The sequence below is a fragment of the Acipenser ruthenus genome, chromosome 6, assembly GCF_902713425.1.
Source record: "Acipenser ruthenus chromosome 6, fAciRut3.2 maternal haplotype, whole genome shotgun sequence".
Classification (NCBI taxonomy): Eukaryota; Metazoa; Chordata; class Actinopteri; order Acipenseriformes; family Acipenseridae; genus Acipenser; species Acipenser ruthenus.
The window spans coordinates 3654085-3681541 of NC_081194.1; the positions used below are offsets into that span (position 1 = coordinate 3654085).

General features: G+C 37.7%; 1 protein-coding gene across 25 annotated transcripts in view; it reads right to left on the reverse strand.

Moving 5' to 3' along the window:
* LOC117410391 (neurexin-1) overlaps positions 1-27457 on the reverse strand; it is a 455487-nt gene that overhangs the window by 65194 nt on the left and 362836 nt on the right. For 15 of the 25 annotated variants that reach the window (XM_034016889.3, XM_059024838.1, XM_059024835.1 and 12 more), the window contains 3 exons: positions 17712-17883; positions 2710-2799; positions 439-746 (listed from right to left, as the gene is read on the reverse strand). In XM_034016889.3, coding sequence (XP_033872780.1) covers positions 439-746; positions 2710-2799; positions 17712-17883 — 570 coding nt within the window. The remainder of the gene's footprint in view (positions 1-438; positions 747-2709; positions 2800-17711; positions 17884-27457) is intronic. The other 10 variants (XM_034016883.3, XM_034016882.3, XM_034016890.3 and 7 more) reach the window with 1 other exon arrangement.

The following is a 27457-nucleotide window of genomic DNA, read 5'->3' on the forward strand; positions in this document are numbered from 1 at the left end:
ATGAGGATTCTCATTGTCATTAGAATTGTCAGTTTTTAATCACTTCTTAACCTCTTAATCTCTGTATATGACAACCATATTTCCTGTGTAGAAACATTTTTGTCCAGGCAACGAAATCTTATGAGCAGCTTCTGACTATGCTGTAGTACAGCTGGTAGCAACCTATGATGATGACTACTGTAATTCAAAATCAAAACAATTATACAAGGTTAATAACACAAGCAAACTTCAAGGAGGCTGTTATTGTCACACTGTGCTTTGGTTTACCTAGAAAGACAATTTTAAATCCAATAGCCACTTGACAGTTAAACTACAAAATAACTTTCTTAAATTTGGTTCTATTCACTTGCACAGTTTACAGCTAACAGGAAGTGTTGCATTCAGATTCCCAATCAGATTCCTGTTAACCAGTGCTATAGAAAGGAAAAGCTTACTGACCTGTGGCTCTCTTGTGGGTGGCTTCCCTCTCCTGCTGGATGCCGTGGTGGTTGTTATTTCCATTATGGAGGTGGACGTCTGGGACTGGTTTGCAGTTGCACTGGACTCCGTTGTCATAGAGGGCGGTGCTTCCCCAACGAGCCTCACACTGCCTTCGATCTTGATGTTGGGGTCATTGTCAACTGCCATGTTCAGCACTTTCAAGCCATTGTAGTAAAGACCAGAAAGCTGGCCCTGGAATGGACGGCTCCTGTCCTTGCCTCCAATTTTTATAGTCGTTTGGCTATTGAAGATAGTAAGCTGGCGTCCTGTGGAAACAATGTTACATACATACAAGAATGTTGACTGTGGACTCCAAAGTTCTGGGAAGAATGATGAACAATAATCGCATCAAGTGATTATTCATGGAGTGGCTAATGGTAGCAATAAATTACCTATGAGTTATCAGGCAAGTAATTTATTGCTTTTTGTTGGAATGCCTATGAAATGCAAATTATATATATATATATATATATATATATATATATATATATATATATATATATATATATATCATACTGTAAATCGATGGTGTTTTGCTAAAAGGACAATCAAAGCCAAGTTATAATACATGTTCTTTAAAAAAGGTACAAAATGTGAAAGATAGTTACTACTGAATTATTCTTGACCCTGTCTTTAAAGAATGATATAATTCAGTTCATTAAGTTTATTTCTGCTTTTTACTGTAAATATGGAATCTTCAGAGGTTTTCATAATTGAATTGTTTTCAAATTGAAAACGATTAAACATTGTGGCAAACTTTATAACTTAACCACAGCGCTTGAAACAAAAGGCTTGCAAGATGAAAATCAAGTATGTATTTGCAACAATTATGTTTGGAAAGCTGGTTTTGTTTTTAGTATAAATGCATTATTAGCTGTCTGACACAATAACTATGAAGCTACATGAGGAATCTTACAAATCCTCTTGGTGTTCTACTGATCAGGGCTAGTTCCCTCAGGATTACCAATATAAACCAGTGTATTCAAACTGTCTTTACTGTTTGTAGGTCAGACAAAATAGTTGATCTCTTTGTAGTTTCAAGCAATTTGGAATTCAGTTTAGACCTTCTTTAATTGCAGTTGTTTCTTTCTTCATGAAGAATACTTCTGTCCACAATAAAAAATAAAATACTGTAGATGTTGTTGTCTGGCCCATTGACCTTTTGTATGAAACTGAAGTTTTGAGTCATATTATAACTGACAATTTGAAAGCAAGCCTAAAACAATTATAATTACCCTACCCATATTACTGTGTAATTTGGAAAGAAAGGATCTTATTGAGGATCAGACATCAGATGTAAAACTTGATAGAAGCTTATGCCTAACAGGGAACAAACTATGTCAAGAATGGATCTTCTCAAACAGTGGGGTAAACTTAGTTTGTGTTTCTCAATGAACTTTTAACACTAGGAAACAGTGTTCTTGCATGAAATATTTTGTAGCACAAACAGCTTCACAAAGCTTATAATGAATTACGTCTTGTTTTTGTTCTTCAAACTTCTGATTGCCTTTCAGCAAGTGAGGGAAGTTAAAAATGTAGATGTAAATGTGACTTCAGGAATGAAACACATAACAATGGTCGCTCATGGTAACATTTCCATTAAAAAAGATAACAGAAAAAAAAGCAAACCTTTTAAAAAAATATACCATTATAACAAATCTTTCAATTTAAAATACAATTTCAGCACAGACACAAAAGCATGCACCAAAATTAAAGAGTTTTAATTGTTTTAATAAGTTTTCTTGTTCTTAAATCTCTCGTAATATTTACATATTTTGTTAAAGGGACTTCATTGCTGATGCCAATTAATATTGCACTCTATTTAAGATGCCTATAAGTTTAAACAGTGCGGGTTTTCAGGAATCATAATGAAACATCTGCTAATTGGACCGTTTTAGTTAATAATTTAGATGTTTACAGCAGGAAAAAATAAAACTATAAATAATTTATCATTTTTTGTTAAGAAAGGCTAATATTACTTAGAAGATTATATTTACAGTCCCTTTAACCGTAAGTTAACAGAAGATAATTATTAAACATTTGATATTTCTTAATGGGTATATAAATTATTATGCAAAAGTGTGCAAATATTACAAGCTACATTTTACATTTTTAAATATTTTGTTTTATTTAGTTTTACTGGAGATTTATATTTAACGTTTATTGGTGTTACAAAGTATTACTTGGTTATGTTCAAATTATTTTTATTTGAAGTTTTAATGTTTTTACCTTTGTCGAGTAGCCATTCATCAACTACTCGACCAAGTCGATATGGGATTCGCTGTCTAGCAATCGCCAGGCGTTCGTTATCATTGTTTCCTTTAAAGTTTAAAGAGACATTTCATTGGTTACAATCTGTAAGGTCAAAGGTTAAATGTTAATACTTAAAGCTTGAGCTATACAATTGCCACAGGAGTTTTTGTAATTTTGGAAATTTAAAAAATGCTACCTAAAACATTTCATGAGTCAAAACTTTTCATTCAGTCAGTTAATTTTATTTTAGCAAACAAAATTATTCCTATATTGATTGAGAATTAGAAAGCTGCATTTTCAACTAGGTTATTAAAAGTTAAGTTATAAAACAACCCAAACAACAAATTTAAACATATCCATCTCATAGCTTTACAAAAAAAAAATATATATATATTCATTGACCTTTTCTTTTTCTTTTTTTTTGCATTATTCTTTTTAGCTAGTTAAACATTGCTCAGATGAAACAGGTTTTATTTATTGTTTGTCAAAATACAGTCAACATTTTGTACCAAGTTAGTCATTTAGAGAAGAACACATAATACCTACAGCATGTATGCTTCCATCTTTGAAAAAAACATTCATTTGCAGCTCACAGTCACACACTGTAAAATCAGTGGTTGAGGTACAATACTTGAAAACTTTCAAAACTCATACAAAAAATATATGCCATATATATATATATTAAAATGTAATAACTGGAACAAATGCATACACGTCTTATTAAATACGTAGCCATACTTTGTTTTTAAAAGGCTTTGACAAGTGCATCCCTGTGACTTACTTTCCACCCAATTGGTATCCAGTATCCACCAGATACACATTTTGCTTTTAATTTCAACACAAAAGTGAACTTTCCCAACATTTTTTTTTTGTATTAGCACATTTGGATAGAAAAAATGCACCTAAATCTTAATCCCAAAAAATAGCTCCTATTTCTTAAGTACTTTGTTGCTGCCCTCCCCTCTCCTTGGTAATTGTATGAATACCATTGACATTTACTTCTCATCTCATTACATTAAATGCTCCTTATAATAATAATAAAGTGCTATGCTTCAAACAACATTCACCTTCCATTCTCTAGCTTGGCTCTGTCAGTAACCTGTCAAGTGTTTTCATGTTAGAACTGTTAACATACAATCATTTAAGCCTTTTAATTCGGCAGATAGGTCTGTCTACTAAAGCAGAACTAACTCCCATTGTGTGTGAGGGGGTGTGGTATGTGTTTTGGGACTTTGTTAGTTTAATGATTTTCTTCATGAGCAAAAAAAAAAAAATCTTGTACTGGTATTATTTATAATCCTGATTTTGTTGATTGCCAAACACCGAAAATCTCTTGTAATTAAAATTTAAAAATAAATCAATTAACAGCGCCTAATGATGCAAATCTGTTGTGTAAATATTATACTGTGGGTTGCAAACAGCTGTGATATGGTTTGATTCAAAAGCATTTACCGTGGAGACTATGAATACTACAGTTTCTGCACACTGTATAAACTTACCACCACAGGACATGCATTTATCTTTTATAAAGATTGCAACACTTGGATTTCAAAAGCATAGTGTTAATGCATTAATAGCATTAATTCTAACCCTTATAAATATTTCTATTTTTATTTCACCTTGCACGTAGGAAAGCCACAAAACATATCTTGTACAGCACAGATTTATGAATCGAAAAGACATTTCCAGAAGATAACGTATCCAAAAGTGATAGCTGAGTTGCATGCTACTTATACAATTCTAAGCCAAAACGCACCAAAAAAAAAAAAAAGTAGAAGTATAAGTGGTTTGCTCTGTGGAAGCAGACATGCTTGTCAAAGTTAATAATGCCTTGATCAAGTGATGAGTGTCAGCTTTAATTGTAGATAGCTATTTGTATTTCTAGCATGAAACATGCCTATTTCAAGTGCCTCCTATTTCAATGAATGTTCTTTTAGAAATTGAGCCCAGGATCAGACATGATCATCCAAGGATTTGCGCTCTGACATTGTCTTCCAAGATTCAATTCCAGACAACTTCATTCTTCCACCAAATAGACAATATTTTGTCACACTGCACTGCATTAATTCTGTCTGAACATGTAGACTTCAGAGGAATAACAGTAATTTAACAGATTCAGAGAGAGCCGAAAGAAGTGAGAAAGGTTGATTCACTGAATCAGATCTAAATCTGATGGCTGTATTGAGAAAGAGCAGTCGAAAATGTTTCAATCCTATCTTTATATCTTTGGGTCAGATGTGACACAGCAGGTATGTCAGCTGGGGTAATATTCTTTTTTTTCACTGTATTATATTGCAATCGCCTCTGCCTAATTCCATTTTGTTCTGTGAAATAAAGGTGTCAGTCATTTGATGTGAAATGGTGTTCTTGGAAAGGACAGGAGGGTAAATACTAATCTCGACAGTAGAACACATTAGATGAAAGACCTAGCTATGTCTCAGTGCCCTATGATACAGTATTTCATGCACTGTAACACTGGCTGCTGACTCATAGAAACCACAGAGGTTAGGATATTTCCTTGTTGTTCTTTTGCACTCAGGTGTTACAGTTCTCGCTGTTATACTGTACCATGGAAAAGTATCACATGCAAGTCTAAAAAAAACATATCTGCTTTGTAGGTTGCTTCATTCTAGCATAATGTTCAAGAGTTTTCATTCACATCTATGCTTATGCATTGTGGATGTTCAGTAGAGCTTCAGGATGCATCAACAATGCCCAGCCTCATCTAAGATCAGCAGTAGAATAGTGGTGTCCCAAGTCATCACTATGGCCTGCTGTGTAGTCTGCAGAAACTGTAATTACTTATTATCGACAAGCTGTCAAAAACGTTACTATAGGTTTCAGTCTTCTGCCAGGCAGGATTTCCAATAACAGGACAGTGGGTTCAAATATATCCAAGCGGGGGCAGGTTGACAGGAATGCGGTTATGAGAAACTTGATTACTGACTGTCTGACTAGACTTGAAGGATCAGTCTTGTGCTCTTGAGTGCATGGGCAACAACCCTTCAAAATCCCAAAACAGAACAAAACAAAAACAAACAACAAGAAAACAAAGAGGCTCCTGCAAGTTGCCACATACCCAGCAGGCAAGATCACAAACTGGAGTGAATCAAAACACATAATGACATTTTGGCCTAATCCTGCACATGAGCTACTTTTCTTAAAATGAGGTATTGACTTGGGCATGGACAAGAGCCAAGAGAAGAATGGTGAAGTCTTATTCCTGGGTCCTGCTCTGGTTTAATAAAAGAATTGTGAACAGGCTAAGGGGAGGGCTTTGTCCTACTCTACTCAGACTTTCGCATTTCAAAGGGGAAAAAGTTTTTTTTTATTTTTTTTTTATACATTATTTTGTAATGTTACAGTGACATTTCTCTGAGTAAGTAACAGCAATGACTACTTACATACATTGATTATCTTATTTCTTTGGACTGAAGGATTTAGGGTAATACTAGAAAAAAAGGAAACTTTTAGGTTTTTGACTTTTGAAAGCCAAGGGGCTGTAGTATGTATGGGTATGTAGTATAAAATGCAACAAACAAAAAAAAGAGAGAAGCTTTACTTATTATTAGGCATCTAAATGTATCTCAAAGACTGGTATTTGTGGCTAACAAAATGTTTGGGTCGACATACATATTTCGGAACATTTTTGCATATTATGGATCACCTTGCCATTTTATACACCTCCAAGGTACTAGCACCCAAATGTTAAAGCCACGTTTTTTCAAGTCATAATGTCACAGCATTTAGAAGTGTCCTTTAGGATTGTTTTAATAAAAAAGCAATGTGGACTGATACTCAAAGCACTCTTTTTTATCATGAGTCCTTTTATTTAAGATCACCTACAGAATATATCATCTTTTTCTTTCTTCTTATTTTGTTGCTGCAAAGAATTGAGAAAAAAAAAACTGGGAGAATGGCATAAAAATGTCACCAAGTTACAATCAGTTTTGATCTTTCTATTTTATTTCCAAGAAAGCTTTCACCATTCACAAAACATAGTGACATAATATTGTATATTTCATCAATAACAGACAACTATATTAAAGCTTTTTTTCCTGAAATTTCCATATGCAAGTTGCCTTAGGTAGCTTCAAATAATGTAGACTAGAGATGAATCAATTTCACACATGTGACACATGATAATCAGACACCAGACAGCACCAGCATACAGCATGCAGCTAGGGGACTTATGATAACTTTACATAACGACTGATTGTACAAGTCAGTCACTCTGTGCAATTTTTCCACAAACACTATTCTGAGAAATTGATATTTCTGAGTAAACGGATAGTGTGTGCTAGTGTAGGTAAGCAATAGCACTACACTAAAAAGTATCAGGAAGCCATAAATGATAACCCAAAGCTTGGTGGGAGCTTTTATTAAATAGGGTTTATTAGTTTGCATGTGTGAATAAACACTTGCTCATGCCTCTGATGGGACAGTTTCCGGGGCTGTCAAACTGGATCTAGCAAACTTGAAAAGCTGGATAATTAATGGCGTTTTATACATCCACACTAACACCAATGTTAATTGAAGGAATATATATATATATATATATATATATATATATATATATATATATATATAGTACATTATTCTTATACTTTCTTTCTTTCTTTCTATATAAATTGTCAAAAACTATAAGCTGATATTCTATTAGCACAGAGAAGATCAATAAAACAACTGCCATAATATCTAGGTAGATCCATTCTGATCCAGTGGATACTGTTGGTGTTCTAGAATTTCCAAATAGCATAATTTAGATGTGTGACAATCTTGCACTTAGACCCATAATATGACTTTTATGGTTCAGTTAAAAAAATTGTATTATGAAATTAAATGGTTAACAAAAAAAATATATATAGATCTAATGTCTGTGGCTTCTGAGTAACTTAACTGTGCCTGCCACAATCTCATCTTGTTTAAAACTGTCAAGGTCGGGCTATAAGGTTGTCAAGTACCAATGACTGGTCTTTAGCTCTGTGTGCTATTTAAGTGCTCAAAAAAGACAATTAACCTCAATGAATCTAAAATCTATAAAAAAAATACAAATAAAAAAAAAATACAGCTGTTGCTTGCCATTCAAAGCTAAGGGCCATTGCAAGTGCTTTATCACTACTGTCACATCTATTAGACTGCACAGGACCCAAATCTTGTCAGAGGGACAATTCTCTAAGGGTTATGCATGGTTAGATGCAACCCAACTGGAACAATGGTGGAGAGGTCATTGTTTGGAAGAGCACTTGCAAGCAGAAAAGCCAAAGGCACCCAGCGATGAGAGAAAATGGCACAGAGGAGAATAAAATCTGCTGCATGTCACCACTGCGGCCACTGAAGAGGCCTGTGGCGAAAAAGCTCTTTATTTTGTTTTGCTTTATTTATTTATTTATTTATTTATTTTTCAGCTGGGTGTGAGCGTGGAATTCCTGTTTGTATGTTTAAGATATCTTCATATAAAAAGAGTAATCTCTTTCAAGTGATCTGTTTTCATAAATTGTACACATTTTTCTTTCATGCTATTGGCAAGGGATGTAAACAGAAGATGTAAATAACAGGATTGGGGTGCACACACACTGTGATATGAGAGCACAGGTGCATGCTAGCTCTACCACAGTCCTCAGGACATGTCTTTAATTCGTGTCACTAACAAAAAAAAATCACATCTTTCCAGACCATTTAAATATGTTGCATTATTATTTATTTCTTAGCAGACGCCCTTATCCAGGGCGACTTACAATCGTAAGCAAATACATTTCAAATGTATGCATATAACATCAGACAAGCGGAGGGAACACAAAGCCACTTTGTGGCTTAGGACTTAGTTTCAGGAGACTAGGTTTCAGGTCACTGCATGACACACTAAGGGAGACTTGGGGTTTGATACAGCAAAGTTGCCTCAAACGAGGTCTCCTGGCCACTGTTCCTTAAAAAGTTTACAGTGGATTCAGAAAAATATTGAGAAAAAAACAAAAACAAAAACAGTCATCTGCAAACTGTTGATTAAGTGTTTATAGTAAGGCATGTACTGCTTGCAAACAATCTTACTTGTTTTCAGTATTTTATAAAATAAACTTAATCAGATCAGTGACAATTTGTTTCAAGTAGAAATCTCTGGTGTCTTCAAAATGTTTTCCATTGGCTGGTTTTACAGACCCTGATTAATAATGGACTAAAATTAGCTCAAATTAGTTAGTCCAACATTAGTGATAATCAGAGTCTCTGAAACCAGCCAATTCATTTTCTTTTGAGTATCAATTTAGCACTACTGAATGGTTAATATTTGATGCAATTTTAAAAGACCCACTAATGCAGTGGCACACACTTTGTTTTAATATTTGAGAACTACAGTCAAATTGCTGCCAGTTCTTTATACTAATATAGCATTTTTACAATGTGGGATTTGCCTTTCTTGTACCTAACTTTAGGAGAAAAAAAAATATTTGCGCAGCTTGTGAGTTAATTTTTGTTGACTTTATTTGGCATGCTACAGCATACTGAAATACTGCAAATTGTCCCTATCTTTATTAATGTTGAACGTCATTAAGGATGTAATCCAGCCTTGCTGTGTATTGATCTGGGGTTACAGAGAGGAGGCATGTGTTATCAGACTTGATTCTCTTCCAAACTTATTCATTTACCTGCTGTCACAAAGCCTTGTCGACCAGGTTTGTGTTATTGTGTTATTCATAAAACTCCTTATCTGTGCAGCCAGGCTTTGCAAACACAACATTTGCATTCACCAAGCCTCAGGTGTATTTTCATTTATTACAAAAAGTCAGATAAGGCAGCAATAAAGTATGTTTTAAAGCTAAATAAAATATACAATATTTAATTATGACTAGCTTTGATTATTCCAAATGACAGTAATCCAAATTACACACTGTAATGCAACACTATTGTAATCAGCTGAAATGCCAATGTAATAAATGTAATGTTTTGATGAAAAACCCCTTCATATTATATTATTTTTGGCATAAATGGTAAGTAAAAGGTAATATTAGCACATTTGGAACTACATTGTGTCTCTACTATTATTATTATTATTCATTTCTTAGCAGACGCCCTTATCCAGGGCGACTTACAATTGTTACAAGATATCACATTATACATTATTTCACATTATACAGATATCACATTATTTTACATACAATTACCCATTTATACAGTTGGGTTTTTACTGGAGCAATCTAGGTAAAGTACCTTGCTCAAGGGTACAACAGCAGTGTCCCCCACTGGGGATTGAATCCACAACCCTCCGGCCAAGAGTCCAGAGCCCTAACCACTACTCCACACTGCTGCCCACTACTATGCTTTTACATAGTAGTTACTTGGTAAATTCATGTACACTTACATATAATTGCAATGTTATTATGCATAGTGTACTTAATGTGTGAATATTTTTGCACGATGTAAGTACACAATTGTATCAGAAAAGGTTAGGGTTAGTTAGGTTACAGTGTGTAAAAAAGATGTACACATTAAGTACATTGTAACTATGCATAATAACATTGTAACTATGTGTAGGTATACATGTATTTACTAAGTAAGTACTATGTAAATACATAGTAATTAGATACACTTAATGTAAAGTGTTACCGGAAACTATGAGTCAGTTATGTGAGAAATTGTGTGCCAGTGTGTATAATATTGCAATTAAAAATTGTTTACTGAATCAGTACTGCCTCTCCCAATATTCTGTTTGAAGCAGCCATCAAGATGTAACTTTCTTCACATTCATACAGCATGTTCCTACAGTTCTTGTATGACAATCTGAAGACCAGTCATTGGTTCTTTGAACTGGTTTTAAAGAGATTTTCAATGTTGTTGAGCTCATAGTCGTATTAAGTCTAAGTAATTACTGTAGGACATTTGTTTAACGTGACCAACTTGCACAGCAAAAAAATAACCTCTACAGTGTATGTGGGTCAGCTCTCTGTGTAAGAAGGCCGATTTGTAGTGTCCTAGTTACATTCAGTACACAGAGCGCACACATTTCCTTTTAATTGTAGGGGCTATATTATATAAAGCTAGTGACTGCTACTATTCTTTCTATCCTAGATTATGGTTACTATATCTAACAGTTTGCTTCCAAGCAGTCTTTAAACAAATTGGATGTAACATATAATTCAAGCTGCAGATTTCTTCTAGATTGTCTCTCTTTGACACACCATTGTCACATGTATATTAAACTAGGCTGGCTGTCATTAACAAATTGTAGGCTTTTTCATTGGTGCTGTTTTGCTCTTAAGGTTCATAAAGGTTTGGTACCTCCTTATCTGAATGTTTTGGTGGAAAGGATTAACACTGGCTGTAATTTACACTCTCAGGATTCTGTTAGTTTGGCAGTCCCAAGGGTTATTATCATAACCCTGGTTCCCTAAAATAGAAATGTAACCATTACCAAATTGATATTTACCTCCTAAAGACCTGAATCCTGAAAATTGTATACCAAAGCTGCCCAAGGGCACAAAAGAACTGTCCTCACAGATCTCAGCGTCATTTTCCTTCAAGCCTGCTGCAATCATGAACGCAGCGGCCTTGAAGGTTAATGGTTACATTTCTATTTCAGTGAACCAGGGTTATGATAATAACCTAACGTTCCCTATCAAGTACGAAATGTTTCATTACTGAATGGGTGAGTGTACCAAAGCCGTCGCAAGGCAAGATTGCAGACGACTGCAATGCTACAAGGCTAAGCCCAAGGCTGCCCTATAAGTTACCATTCGGAATCCCAGTAATTTGCTAGGGTGAAAAAATTGAGGGAAAACTCAGCTCTATGCCTGTGTTGTAGGGGTCGATTGGGAAGCTGTCCTTAACACTCTAGTTCCAAAACCAGGGTTTTGAGGATCTACGACATTCAGTCTGTAGAACCTAGTGAAGGTATGTGGAGTAGCCCAGACCACCACATTGCATATGTCCTTGACAGATGCACCCTGGAATAAAGCCCACAAAGTTGCCATGTCCCTGGTGGAATGGGCAGTGAGCTTTTCTGGAGGGGGCAAGTTGGCCAGCTTATAGGCAGTCCTGACCGTGTCTGCTATCCACTTGGACAGCTGCTGCATAGACAGGGCTTGACCATGGGACTTTGTCCCATAGCAGACATATTGTTCTGTCACTCTGTCAGACTGGAAAGGAGGTGGATGGAAGCATCCAATTCCACAAACTGGTTGACATGGAATGCAGAGATAGTCTTCAGCAAAAAGGCAGGATTGGTACAGAGCATGACCTTTGCCCTGGCTTTTGTAAAAATGAAATCGAGAAAGCCTGCATCTCACTCATCCACTTTGCGGAGGTGATAGCGAGCAAGAAAGCTGCTTGAATGATAAAAATTTCAACTCAGCTGAATGCAGGGGCTCAAATGGAGGCTTCATCGGAGCATACGCAGGAGACCCAATGGAAGGGTCTGGGAAGCTGCTGCCATCAAGCCGAGATGTTTCTGGAACGTTACTTCTGTGAGTACTCTGTTGTGCTGAAAAAGCTCCAAACAGGTGTTTATTCTGTGCACTCTGCCGTCTGACAGAGTGGCCAGCTTGGCCCCGGAGTCCAAGCACACTCCTAGATAGGAGGCTGTTTGAGAAGGCGTGAGCTGGCTCTTCGCATGATTCATCGTAAGGCTCAGCATTGAAGGTGCCCAGTGACAAGTTTTGTGTGGGCCTCTGCCTGTGCTGGGGCCTGTAGCAGCAAATTCCTAGGGCGGCTGCTCAGCCTGTGGCTTGGCCTGTGGCTTCTGTCTCTGATGAGGGCCTGTGGTTCTGTGAAATTGACCGTAGCAAATGCGACTGGTAGGCTACAAGGATGCTGTTGTAGTTCCCTAGCTGTGCGGCAAATGCACAGGCTGAATAGGCTCTCTTGAGGATCACCTCAGAGACCCGACACTGTTTGTTAGGGCAGGTAGCGTCTTTGGACAGAAGCGTTAAATTAGGCACCTGGACCAAGGTGGCAATAGAAGCCTCAACCGGTGGAAAATGGGGCAGACCCAGCTTCTCCGCATCATGCACCCTATACAAGGGCGTCCATCGACTGGGAAACAGCAGGAGCTGTTGCCAGATGTTCCCAGGAAGACTGGATTTCAAAAAGAATATCCAGTTGAAATGGGGGGGATACGGGAAAGGCAGTAGGCTCATCGTCGAAAATCGACTGCCTTGTTTCCCCTGCCGTAGGCCAGGACACTTGCAAAATTGCAGTAGCCCTCTTGATCAGTGGTAGAAGCTCTGCCGACAGGGAGAGCTTAACCATAGGGGACATGCCGTCTGACTCCACGTTCTCAGATGGAACTCCTCATTGGCGGAGATGAACAGTATGTCCTCCTGTGGCCAATCCGCTCGTAGCCCCAAGGGGACAGGCGGGGCAGGTGGTGCCGAACTTTCCTGCAGTAATTGAGCGAGAACAGTTCCTTGGTGGGAAACAGCTGCCCAGAGCTTTTCCATCTGCTCTGAGTCTGCCGATCACCTGGAACGGTGACTCTTCTTCCTCTTCCGTGGGGAATGGACGGAGAAGCAGAGCTCGAGGAGTATGAGGATGACTGTGAGGACGGTTTCCTGCCTGGGCTACTTTCCGGGGTGCGTCATCCGCTCTCCCTTGGCACAGAGCCATATGGTGAGGATGCAGCCATCTCTCTAGAGGGTGATGGGGAAGAGCGCTGAGCAGGAGTAAAGGACACAGAGTGCTATAGAGTTGTACAGTTGCTGCCTCACTCTGCTTATAGATATCAATCAGGTGGGCAAAGACCCGACCAGGACCAGTTTGGTATCGGACCGGTGACCTTGGCACTGGTCGCTAGCGGGCTGGAACCAGGATGGTACCGGGTAAGTTCGCTACTGTTTTGGTGACTATAACACCGGGTCGGTACAAGAATAGCACTAGGACTGTGCCAGGTTGGTTCAGTACCGGTTCGGTGGCTTTAGCACTGGGTCAGTACCGGGACGGTACAGGTACCGGTGAGGTAACTTTGGTCCCAGTTCGTAGTTGCAGCAAAAAACAGAAAAACACACAAAAGAAAATACTCTTAATAAAAACAGTAATTATACAATTACAGAAATAATATAAAACGTCTCGAATTGTGCCAATTAGCAAAAATGAGAAATAAAATAAGCTCCAGCCGGAGCTATGCTGCCTGGGGGGGAGCACTAAGGCAGCCAACTTATGTTGCTGGATCCCTGGGAAGGAGCGAGATGTAACAAGCACAAGGCTGCAGCGAAACGTAACAAGCAACAGGACGTAGTGCACACAATATGCATAATTAGTAAAAACTATTACAGCAATTAGTTTAATATCACATATAATTTGCGTAAAAACACAATAAATGCAAATATATACAGATAGAAGCAACAAGTACTTATCTGAACAAGGCTCTCCGATCAGGTCAGTCTTTGAAGGAAAAGTGGCGCTGAGATCTGTGAGCGCAGTCCTTTTGTGGCCTCAGGGGCGGGGCCACGTCTGCATCACAGGCTTAGAGTAGCTTTGACATACACTTTTCAGGATTCTGGTCTGTAGGAGGTAACTACCCATTCGGTAATGTTTACATTTCGTGCTTGAAAGTGAACTATTGACAATCTCTCCTTTTCTACCTCTTGCCACTGTTTTTCCTTTAGTCCACATTAACATATAGATGTGTCTCATTTATGTTGTTCTTTTTTACAGGCTGCTGACTAACTACACATGTATTTATTGTGTTGTTTGTATTTGTAATTGTTTTATTGTCTAACAGGACCCCCTTGTAAATGATGCACAATGGGTACATCTTCTGTATAAATACATAATAAAATAATAATATACAGTAGTTATCAGGAATGAAATGGTCACCAAATAACACATCCAAACACGCACCCTTCAATAAAAAAATGTGTATGACACATTTCAGTGCAATACAAAATAGTATAAATATAAAAACTATGTATTAAAAAAAAAATGTAAAAATTTGCTATGCTTGTTATCCAATGGATTTTCCCATACGATTCGAGTCGGTGCACTCCACACCTTTGTTTTGGCTGCCATCAATCGATACATTGTAATTCCATTGGGTCGAGGGCATGGGTTTGAACTCCACAAGCATCATTGTTGCCAAATGTAATTGAAAAGAAACTGAGACTATCAGCCTCTATACACCAATGGGACATACTAATTGGGATGAGAACATCTAATGGCTCTTAAGTATTTTAAATGTGGCTTTTTAATACGATTATGTTGGATCAGCCTGAAAGCCTCTACTGGTGTTATTGTCCTTGATTTCTGACAATACCAGGGCACTCCTGCTGTATCAGAAGGGACGGCTGGGCATAACATTGTGTTTGTGAAGCTAATCTCCTCCATGTTTTGGTTGGTTGTTTGTTTCTAAGTAATATGTGATAAGTACTACAAAAAATTCCATGAACAAAATCTCATAAGGCTAAAATGAATATTCTCTGAAGAGCTGAACATGGAATCTGTTTTGTGCATGTGCGTGTGCATGTGTGTGTGTGTAGGTATTCTCTTAGCTTACAGGTATGGGAGAATCATATATTGTATCAGTCATTTTGCAGTCTTTGGGACCTACTTCTGTTAACTCCATATGGTTTAGAATTCATAAAACCTTTTTGAATGGTTTATACAGCAGGTTATAACTGTTCTAACCATTGAGAAGGCACGAAAAAAAATTATTCCCCGCCCCCCCCCCCAAAAAAAATACAAATAAAACCATACAAAAGTTGAATCTTTTGCTAATGTATCTTACCTATGTCAAAATATATTTACTGATAATGAGCTAAAAGTGGCTACCAAGCAGCATACATAATTTCACTCAACTTACAAATACAAACAAAATGATTTAATACCTTTTTTTTTTTTTTTTTTTTACAACAAACCACGTTATTTAAGGCATTCAACATGGGATATAGGTTAATTATTATTATTATTATTATTATTATTATTATTATTATTACTATTGTTTTTCCATGTCACCACATCTGTCAATATAAATCTTGAAGTGGAGGTAGCTTTTCGGAAACTCATCTATTCTGGTTCAGAATAACTTTGCTTCAGTGCTATGGTTGCAGAAGATTATTGACTTATATGAATCATAGCTGTTTAACCTGAGGTGAATCTAGCTATATTGCACATGTCAAAAGCGGTTACTTCACTCTCATACCTAAGGCTGGAAATGCAGATTGATTCCTGCGCATACAACTTCTTCCATTTGATAAAAGCAATGTGCATGACCAGAAAGGCTATAAAACATGATAGGAGATTGACTACATTTAATTCATAGAAAGGAGCACAGTTACTATATATATATATATATATATATATATATAGTGGCAAAACTGGTGCCACTCGGGTTCGTGCCCCTTTAAAAATACGATCCAACACACAGGAACTTTGATTCTCGCGCTTGACTCGCTATTTTTAATTTACAAAACCAAAACAAACAAAACAAAAACCTAACTCCATTTTGGAGCGCTGACTATACAGGTAAGTCCCTGACTAACCCGCAGGACGGCTAAGCCGTTTACCTGGCACCACAACACCAAAAAACACAGGCTCAACACAGCACTTACTATATTTCTCTGGACTGCTTGGAAGCAGAGCACATCTTCTGCCTCCTTCTACTCAGTAGCCCTGAATAATCTGACTGCCTGTCCTTTATACCCTGCACCTGGTCCCAATTTCCAATTACCGCCCAGGTGCAGGGGATAATTAAACAATACAACAGTTAACAAACAATGAAACAATAAAACAATAAACCAAAATACAATTAAATTAAACAAATGTGCATTCCGCACATGTTTTTCTTTAGGGAGGCTTTAACCCCCTCCCTGCTGTCTCACAATATATATATATTACTGGTAATGTCTGGCACTTAAACTAAAGGTTTATTAACAGACCAAAAACTACGGATTGCTTCTTTAAAATGACCGTGGAGTCAAGTACAATGAAACTGGCTAGAAATGTATATAATGGCATTTTTATATTGTACTGTATATATAGTGTAACCTCTTTGTACTGTACATGTTAACTTAAAGGCTTTTTAAAAGTTAGTTTTTTGATTGATTAAATAAAGTAGAATATTCATGAACCTTTTGAAGACGCTTAACAACATGTATGTTAGGTAAGAGCATATTGAGAACCGAGGGGGAAAGGGGCTTTTTCACGGAAAGGGCGGTGAACCACTGGAACAGGCGGTGAACCACTGGAACAGGCGGTGAACCACTGGAACAGGCTGCTGGACAGAGTCGTTAAAGCAGAAACTGGATCCTTCAAGAATAGACTGGATGCTGTCATGAACAATACTGTATAACCCTCTTTAGCTCGCCACCTGGAGGACATTACGGGACCACGCTTGCATTAAGCAAGTGAGCATAGGTGTGCCGAATGGCCTTTTCTCGTTCTAGAATTTCTTATGTTCTTATGTTACTAGGGTCTATTGTATTGGCCTGGATGGTGTATCTAAATATGCAGAATATAACAGGTTTATAAACTATAAGGGAGGCTATATTATGTTCTATAAACTACACCTAAAGGTACTTCATAAGACAATTATGATACAAGCATTTCCTGTTGACATGAAAAACGTATTTGTGAATATCCAAGTTGAAGGAAAGAAAGGTAAATTTGAGGTTAGTGTTTTGAATTTGGATTGCACAGGACCTGTTGCAGCTTCGGTCAAAGCCTTTTAGCAGTTTAAATGTTTGTGACTCAATAAGGGCACTTTGACATTTAGTGGCTTTTATGCCTGAAAGTCATCAGTTTTGCTGACATTTTGACATTTTAAATGATACTAGGTATTTTATATCAAGAAAGAAAGAGCATCATAGACACCAACAGCATTGTGTTTTGCTTATTGTGCAATATTTGTTTTACATCCGTAGGTGCTAACGAAATGCATAGTTGGTATTTATTTTTATTTTTTTTTCACTTATTTTTTAAACATACTCATATAATCTTTTTTTTTTTTTTTGGTTATTTTAAAGTACAAAGTTTCAAGTAGACAAGTTCCTTACCTGTTGGGTATCGTTCAATGACAGGCAGGTCGTCCACCTGCAGTGTGGCATTGCCGCCACTCCGAGTAAATCGTACTATATGGTATTTTCCATCATTTACAAACTTAGCTGGTTCTTCAATAGCAATGTCATCTGTTCCAACATTAAATATGACTCCAATATTTCCCTTTTCCTGCAAAGAAAGACAATAAAATAAAATAAGCAGACTATTGAATAATCATCAATACTACTGGAATAATATTACTATAGGTATAATATTATTCTGACAACAATATGGGGTAACACTTTACATTACGTGCCTCTAATTGCTGTGTATTTATATATTAGTTACTTAGTAAATACATGTGTACTTACACATAATTACAATGTTATTATGCATAGCTACAGTGTACTCAATGTGTAACTCTTTTGCACGATATATATAAGTACACAATTGTATCAGAAAATGGTTAGGGTTGGTGTTAAGTACATTGTAGCTATGTATAAATGACACTGTAATGATGTGTAAGTACACATGTATTTACTAAGTAACTACTATGTAAATACACAACAATTAGAGACACTTAATGTAAAGTGTTAACCAATAGGATGACACTAATCTGGTGTCCAAATAATGATAAAGAGCACATGCAGTTCCTCTCGCTTACCCTGTTATATATCTGTTTTTCTGGCAAGTCAGTATATTTTACCCATGAGAATGTCTCTAATCAAGCCTGAGCAAAGTGTAATTTTTGTAACGAGGCCGTTATAAAAAATACCCACTTGGGATGTGCACTGGGGTAATTTCATGTGGGCATGGTGGCCCTAAACCTTTACTTTAAATTAAAAAAAATAAAAATAGAAACAATTATATATATATATATATATATATATATATATATATATATATATATATATATATATATATATATATATAGTTTACACCATTTATCAATGCAAACATTTAAATTCATATTTAGCAGTGTCACACACAGTACAATATACAAACAAAAATGCTATTATTAGGGTGACAACTAACAGACCACAAAATCACAAAGATTGCTCTCTTATGGTGATCATTCTACCATAATTCTGGAATCCAATTACTGGACTACAGTCTCAAATGGAATTACTAGGCTCTCATCCTCTGATTCTGTGATTGTACAGTAATATAATTAAATGTTTAAGCAGTGTTTCAAATGACTCTGTTTGCTGAAATGGGATTAAACCATTCAAATACAAATGGGTGAGAGTAAGAAACCAATGTGAAAGGGTCAACCAGAACATTATGTCATTTTACAATATATTAACAGTACAAAAGATTAAAGAGTTTATCCCGTTCATATCCACTCTGAAACAATAGTTAACATAGTAGAATTATACATTAAAAAATGATATATCTATCTATCTATCTATCTATCTATCTATCTATCTATATATATATATATATATCTATATATATATATATATATATATATATATATATATATATATATATATATATATATATATATATATACACACACACATCCAGTACGGTGACTTAAGAGTAGTACTAAAATAATACCATTTGCCAGGTATGAAGCAAACTATGGCTTGTTCCAGTTGCTTAGAGAACAGGGTTCTGTTGAAGAGCAGTGCTACTGTAGCTTGGAAGACTATGTTTTCTAGGGAATACCCTATAAGAATATTATTATTATTATTTATTTCTTAGCAGACGTCCTTATCCAGGGCGACTTACAATCGTAAGCAAATACATTTCAAGTGTTACAGTACAAGTAATAATACAATAAGAGCAAGATAAATACAATGACTAATTCAAGCAAGTACAAGTGTGACAAAATACAATTCAATAATACAGCAGATAACAGTGACAGTGATAGTTACATCAAGATATGATTAAATACCACTGTGACCGGGTCTTACGTCACTTGCATGGATAGCCGCTGTTTACAAAGTACAGAGAGACAACTGGGGGTGGAGTTGAAACGCCGGCACAGGCGCGCAGGATTTATTAACACAAACAGAAAAGAAAGTAAAGGTGGTCATGTGACGTTACCAGCCATGGTAAAGCACAGAGGACACATACAGCAAGCTGTACAAAAGGCAAAATAAAACACATTACCAAAAACTACAAATAAAAGGTGCCCCAGAGGGCGAGCGCTAGCCTTAAAACGAGGCGTCCCACTCCAGGAACCGGCTACACTACGTAACCCTCGCTATACATCACATGGGATCACTATCCCCTAACTAACCTACTCATGAGCCGGTATTCATACAATGACTCTTGCTGCTACATACGGCCTTGGCTGGGCATTGCCTTCATAAGCACCGCTTGCAGTCTCGGGGTTGCTGTCGTTCCTGCAGAGCAGACCCTCTCCTCCCAAGTATCACGCCACCCCCCTCTGGCATTGCGTTACAGTCGCCTCGAACCATCTCCCGCGGATGCTTTTGAACTGACTGACACTCGATCAAGACCCGCCCACCTGCTGATTGAGGTCCAGCACAGCCAATCACTTGCTGCCCTTCTCCTCAACCAAACCTAGCAGGCAGCAAGTCTCAATCGAGCGCTCGTCTGGAAAACAATAATTCAATTAAACAAATCAACTCCAAAACACACAATCAACCCATTTCCCCATCCAAATTATATCCACACTAAATACACACGTGCAGGGCAATCGCCCTCCTACAACCAAATACTACAGATTAAACACTTGGCAGATTACAGTACTCTGAAGTACAGGATTAAATGCAGTAAAATAGGGGGCAGATAAGAGTAAGTAAAGCACATTTAAGGAAGGGTGATAGTGTCTCAGGGGAAAAACAGAGGAGTTCTACAGGTGTTGTCTGAAGAGGTGAGTCTCAAGGAGGCACCGGAATGTGGTCAGGGACTGGGCGGTCCTGACATCTGTAGGTAGGTCATTCCACCACTGCGGAGCGAGGGTGGAGAAGGAGCGGGCTCTGGAGGCAGGGGAGCGTAGAGGAGGTAGAGCCAGTCTTCTGGGGCAGGCGGAGCGGAGAGGTCAAGTGGGGGTGTAGGGAGAGATGGGGGTCTGGAGGTAGCTGGGCGCAGTCTGGTCAAGGCATCTGTAGGCTAGTACATGAGTCTTGAACTGGATGCGAGCGGTGATCGGTAGCCAGTGGAGTGAGCGGAGTAGTGGAGTTGCGTGGGCGAAGCGAGGCAGAGAGAACACCAGGCGGGCAGCAGAGTTCTGGATGAGCTGGAGCGGACGGGTGGCGGACGCAGGGAGACCAGCCAGGAGGGAGTTGCAGTAGTCTAGGCGGGAGAGTATCAAGGCCTGGACCAGGAGCTGGGTGGCATAGTTGGTGAGGAAGGGTCGGATTCTTCGGATGTTGCTCAGGAAGAATCGGCAAGTGCGTGCCAGAGTGGAGATGTGCTGGGAATAAGAGAGGCAGGGGTCCAGGGTGACTCCAAGGTTCTTAGCGGAGGAAGAGGGAGAGAGTGTGGTAGATTCCAGAAGAACAGAGATAGAGAGATCAGAGGAGGAGGAGGAGGAGGGAAAGAAAAGGAGGTCAGATTTAGAGAGGTTGAGTTTGAGGTGATGCGAGTGCATCCAGGAGGAAATAGCAGACAGACAGGTAGAGATACGGAAGGAGATGGTGGAGTCAGAGGTGGGGAAGGAGAGGAAACTCTGAGCATCATCAGCATAGAAATGGTATGAGAAACCATAGGATGCGATGAGGGGGCCCAGGGAGTGGGTGTAGAGAGAGAACAGGAGAGGACCCAAGACTGACCCTTGGGGGACTCCTGTTAAGAGAGGGTGAGGTGTGGAGGTTGCTCCATGCCAGGTTACCTGGTAAGTGCGGTTGGAGAGGTAGGAGGAGAACCAGGCCAGAGCAGTGCCAGAGATCCCCAGGTCAGCGAGAGATGATAGTAGAATAGAGTGATCAACAGTGTCAAAGGCAGCAGAGAGGTCGAGGAGAATTAGGACAGAGGAGAGAGAGGCAGCTCGGGCAGACTTAAGTGAGTTGGTGACAGGCAGGAGGGCGGTTTCAGTGGAGTGAGCAGAGCGGAAGCCAGATTGGAGAGGGTCGAGCAGAGAGTGGTTGGACAGGAAAGCAGAGAGCTGGCAGAGAGCTGGCTATTGCAGAAGAAGAAGAGCTGCTTACAAGACCGATTGCAAGGGATTGTTGACCACAGTGAATAAGAATGAATAGATCAACTCTGATACTCAGCTTTAAAGAACTACATGTGTAGATTTGAGATGCCTAAAAATAAAGATGACTTCAGCTAACACTTTTTTTTCAGTGAAATCAACTGCAGCTTCAGCTAATTAACTGAGGTTTCAGATCGTAGGAGGTGATGCAGATATTTAACAAAGAAGAAGTGATAGCATGTTGTCAAGCCAGGAATGCAAATACTTTATATTTATATCTTGTTAGTTATTGCAAAATCACCTTGTAAGACTTTCAAACCAGCACAATGCCGAATGCATCCCAACAACAAAGCCTATGGACATTCTTTAGTTATTATTATTATTATTATTATTATTATTATTATTATTATTATTATTATTATTATTATTAATTTCTTAGCAGACACCCTTATCCAGGGCGACTTACAATTGTTACAAGATATTATTACAGGCGTCTGCTAAATAAACAAATAATAAAAATATGATTTATTACATATATGATAATCACCCTGTAAAAACTATTTTTATTTAACTAACTACACTTAGTTTACACATGATTTAATTCACTCCAATTAGACAAATTTATTGATGAGTTTAATGATTTCAGATTCAATTTGTACAGCATACATAACAAACAGCAAATGTGGAACTGCAGCGTAGTCGACAAAGAACCACTTTAAAACTCTGACTCAGCTACTGTATACAGAATGACCCCTCTGCCATGGTCTTGTCTCTTGGATTTATACAAAAGCAATTGCTTAATATCACATATACATTGTGTGCACATTTTTTACCATTTTAAAATCACAAATATGCCTTAAAAATATACTTATGTGCGTGTTGTGGTGCAGTGCATGCTATTTTTTTTTTTTACTAATGAATCGTCAAGTTTACAATGGTAGAATTGAAACTGTGCTGTTTAGAAGAAAAAAAAAAAACCCTTAACATGCAAACCCAGGGCTATGGTGAAAATAAAATCAGTAATGTTCCTAGGCTTTCTGTTTCTAACTTATTTGAGAATTTTATATTATCCAAAGCATCAAGCTGTATGGTTGATTGTATGGGTGACAGACTCAGAAAACAGACTCCGAAAACACTGTTACACAAATTACAGTTGTCTTCTTTCCAGTTGTTTTGTTATTGTTGCAATATTTCTATAATCAGCCAAAGATAACACAGCACAAACAAAACATCTAGGATCAGAAACAGAGTCGGCAGAGAAATCCTTAGACTGTCCATGTCAGTCACACACACACACACAGGGAAAAGATCATGCCCAGACAAGCATGAAAAGCATTCTGCTTTTTCACCATCTGATTTACACATAAAAAAGGAAAACATTAAATATCAAGTGTAGTGAATCATTGAGGGGTCCTTCTATAGTAATGTATAGGAAATGTAAAGTTGAAAAATTGACTGCAGCAAATGTCTTTGCAATGTTTTACAGAAGTCGGACAAGCGGTTCCAGAGGAATACACGACTGATCTGTATCATGCTTCATCACGATTGATCTGTTTCATTTTTATCATGACTGTATGTATAGATTTCAAGTAAGTGTAACATATTGAAGTGAGGCATGTGTGGCATAACTACTAAAGCAGGGGTGCACATTTGACACTATGGTGCAAGATTCTCATATAGCGCCAGAAACATTGCATTTTATTAGTTGATGTGCAAACTTTGAAACCATTAGTCCATGATAATTAGCCGGATAGCAAAAACAGTACAAAATGTCTCTCTTTTTTTTACCTTAAGGAGGGCAAACTCTTGACATATATACAGTAATTAAGAAAGTGCATTAATTGTGCTGATTGCAGTGCTCGGTAGGTGGATGCAGTGCAGGGGGTCAATACACTGGGGCACTGATGGCTGCATAGAGGAAATCCTGTCATTCATTATTTTAGTGGCCTGTTAATTCATGCAAAAGGAGAACGTAGAGGTTAGAAGGTCAATGAAAAATTACTGTCTGCGATGGCTCTGTAATGTCTCCTTAAGTCCTGACAACAAATTAAGAGTTTTTATCACCTCAGATTTCTATTATTGATTTGTAAATTAAGGGAGGGTTCGGATTTCAGGTTAACTTGTGAAAAATCAAGTAGCTAAAGCATTATTGGACAGTTTCACGTTGAATGTATTGAGCCACTGTGTCTTTAGTATGCAGAGTAAAAATAATTTAAGCATTTTTTTTATTAGTATTGTCTGTAACTTTAGTTTTAAACACTCAATCATAGCACATACACACACACACGTTTATATGTGTATATATATATATATATATATATATATATATAAAATAAAACACATATCGAGTTTCAGCTAGAAAGCTGTACTACACAGCATTAGCCTGGATTCAGACTTGGGGATTATTAGAAATAGATCCAATAGCGTTGTCCCCACCAATGCCTTTAGCTGCTAAAGCTACACAGACTTCATTCAGCAGAAGTCGAATTAAACATTCACTTTTAATGTTAATGCAGTAGTTTTAAAAAGCTGTTGTTGTTGTTGTTGTTATTGTCATGAAAACAAAAAGAACAATGACAGGCATGTATTTCTTTTTTAGTGCAGGAGACTATTTAATGCCACTTTGCCACCACAAGAGTAGCTTCAATGGGTACTTGTAACCAATTCAGTCAGCCAAATCATAAAACATCAGGCAGTCATAAATGATTTTTCCCTCTCTCCAGCTGCACATTTCTTTGGATAGCATGATGAAAAGGTGTAAGCTGGATTTAGCCAGACTGCCCGGACTTATACAGACACCAGGAGCTCCGCTATTACATACACTTTATTTTTTAAATAACGATGACAGGTATGTTCTTTTGAAGGAATCATTAATGGAATTATAAGGGGTATTGGAATTATTACAAAATAAATCAAGGCGTACTGCTTTATTTTTCTTCCTGTAAAGCAACCTGTCTTGTTTTTTTTTTTTTTTTTTTTTTTTATCTAGCCTAGAACAATTGTCAGCATACAGTATACGTTATGTCAGCACAGAATATGTATTTTGTTGTGCTTGTTTTCTAATATCACACTTTCCGATCACTGCTTGTACTGTAGATATTCACTGTATACACTGCAGCTACACATCTGATTAACAGTACTTGCCAGAAAGCAGTTGTCCTCCAATCTCGCACAAAAAGGGCCATTCCATTTGTTTGATCAAACCCAAACACATGTAGTTCAAACCGTCAATAAATGTGTATGTTTTTTTAAATTTGCTTTGTTTTAGCGAACATAAAACACAGTGCTGATGGCCTTGGGGGCTTTACATTAAGTATGCTTATTGTTTTGTGCAGATTACGTTGAAATACAAAATTCACAGCAAGGTTTGAACACTCACATGGACTCTACTAACACAGATCCAAAGGCTGCCATATACAGCTGAGCCAACATGCCAATTTTTTTGAAGAGAGGCTTGTTCATTTCATGAACTTTAGCAGTCTCACTCTTAAAAGGCCAATATAAAATAACTAGGTAGCATCTTTAGTACTGGGAATTTAATACTGCCTCATACTACCTGCAGAACTGTCTGTACTGAACTGTTAGTGTTCTTTTCACAGTCTCAGTGCTTTGTGTGTAAGAATAAAGAATGGTTTAAAAGTCTGCCGATGTTTACATTGATGCCCACAGGCTTACAAACCAGAAAACACACACAATATTTTCAGTTCTGCATATTTTTTGTATAGGGCTCTACACTGGAAATAATATAGTACGATTATTTGAGGAACATTTTTTTTTTTTTCCAAGTAAATATTTTAAATAAATAAATATGCACTAACCAGTCCATACAAAGTTATACAAGATGTGTGGCTCTGTACTACATTTTACAGTTTGACTTTGGCTGGCATAGAACATGCCTGGTTTTGCAGTAAATGTACTGTAGAGAAGATCTTTGTGTTAGGAGGTAAGATCCGAGACAACAGGAAATTTCAGTTTCAGCTGTGCCATGATTTTCAAAGCGTTATTGGTAGCACCTTAGATAAAAGGGCAAGAATGGCCATATAATTACAGTGTATTAACTGGGTAACTAGAAGTTGACCCTCCTCTTACATGGTAACTTCATTGTATTTCCATGGACATAGCCCCCATGTATTTAGAAGGGCTTATACCATGGTATCACGATGGTTTAAGCCATTTCTTACAACAGCAGAAAGTGTTGTGTTGTATCAATGGCTGTGTTTACGTGCAAGTTTTAATCGTGCTACTATAGTGCATTCATGACGTGTCACGCGCAAATGACGCATGATTGTGCTCCTTCCAAAAGTGCACGGCAAACAAAGTGTGTGACTTAAGTGTCATTACACTTTGGTAAAGCACGGTAAAGTGCGCGCTAATTTGGCCTAATTAGCCCCATAGCAACAAACTCCACAGTCATGCAAAATATTTAACGATAGACTTTCGTGAAATAACACGATACCTCCTCACCTATGTAAAAGAAAGCTCTTCTCTGGGATACGGTCTTTCTGTCCTCCACTGTAGCGTAAGATTTCCCTTATCCCTGTCTTACTAATACAAATCAGTTAAATAACTATCCATCCATTATTATCAATCCATTTCTGATGAGGGTCGCAGCTAAATTATATATAAATTGCATATAGAGATGTTGATTTATACCATTATTTATTCATTTCAGTGTATAATGAACGATGCATGAAAACTACTAGATCGTTATGATCAGCATTATTATCATAATAATAATACTACGAATAATGTAGCTTTTTTTCCCGCGGATGTTTCAAGCTTCCACCCCTTCTGACAGCACTTAACACCAGATTGACCAATTGTGAATTGTTTCACAATCTCTGTTTTACATGTGAATCCTAAGAATAATTTCTGGAAAATAATGTAAAATGGCTTTATCTCCTCAACCACAGCAGCTACAGCTCTCAAACCAACTTTAATTTAAAGGATGCCAAATGTGAATTGTTTCACAGTCTGTGTTTTACCTGTGAAGCCTAAGAATAATTTGTGAATACGATAACATATCGCATATACACACCACCGTCCCAGCGTCAATTAAAAGTGCTTGATATCCCCAACCACAGCAGCTAGCATTTTCAAAACAACTTTAATTTAAAGAAGACCAGTTGTGAATTGTTTCACAGCTTCTGTTTTACATGGGAATCCTAATAATAATTTGTGAAAAAACAAATGGTTGGGGACATCAAGCCATTTTACGCATGTCAGGCTAAGTGTGTGCGCATATGCGATATGTTTTGTTTTTCACATATTATTCTTAGGATTCACATGTAAAACAAAAGATGTGAAGCAATTCACAACGGGTCTTTAAATTACAGTTGGTTTGAATGCTGTAGCTGCTGTAGCTGCTGATCCAGGAGCATCGTCTGATGCACCTGGAGTACAGAAGGATGTACCGTCTGATTGCACGCACCGCTGCCAGGCAGGATCGGCAATACAGCCACCTTTTGGAAAGGCTGGACCACGCTGATCAACAGCACCAAGAAGAGGTTGTGTTGCACGCCGAATTTTTGCACACAATAACAAGAGAACTGCAGGTGCCTACTCAAGCTCCCGCTGAGATGGGCGCCCGTTCTGCTGTGCGCAGTCCTGCCGAATCAGCGGTCCAAGAAGTTTGTACAGAGCAATACC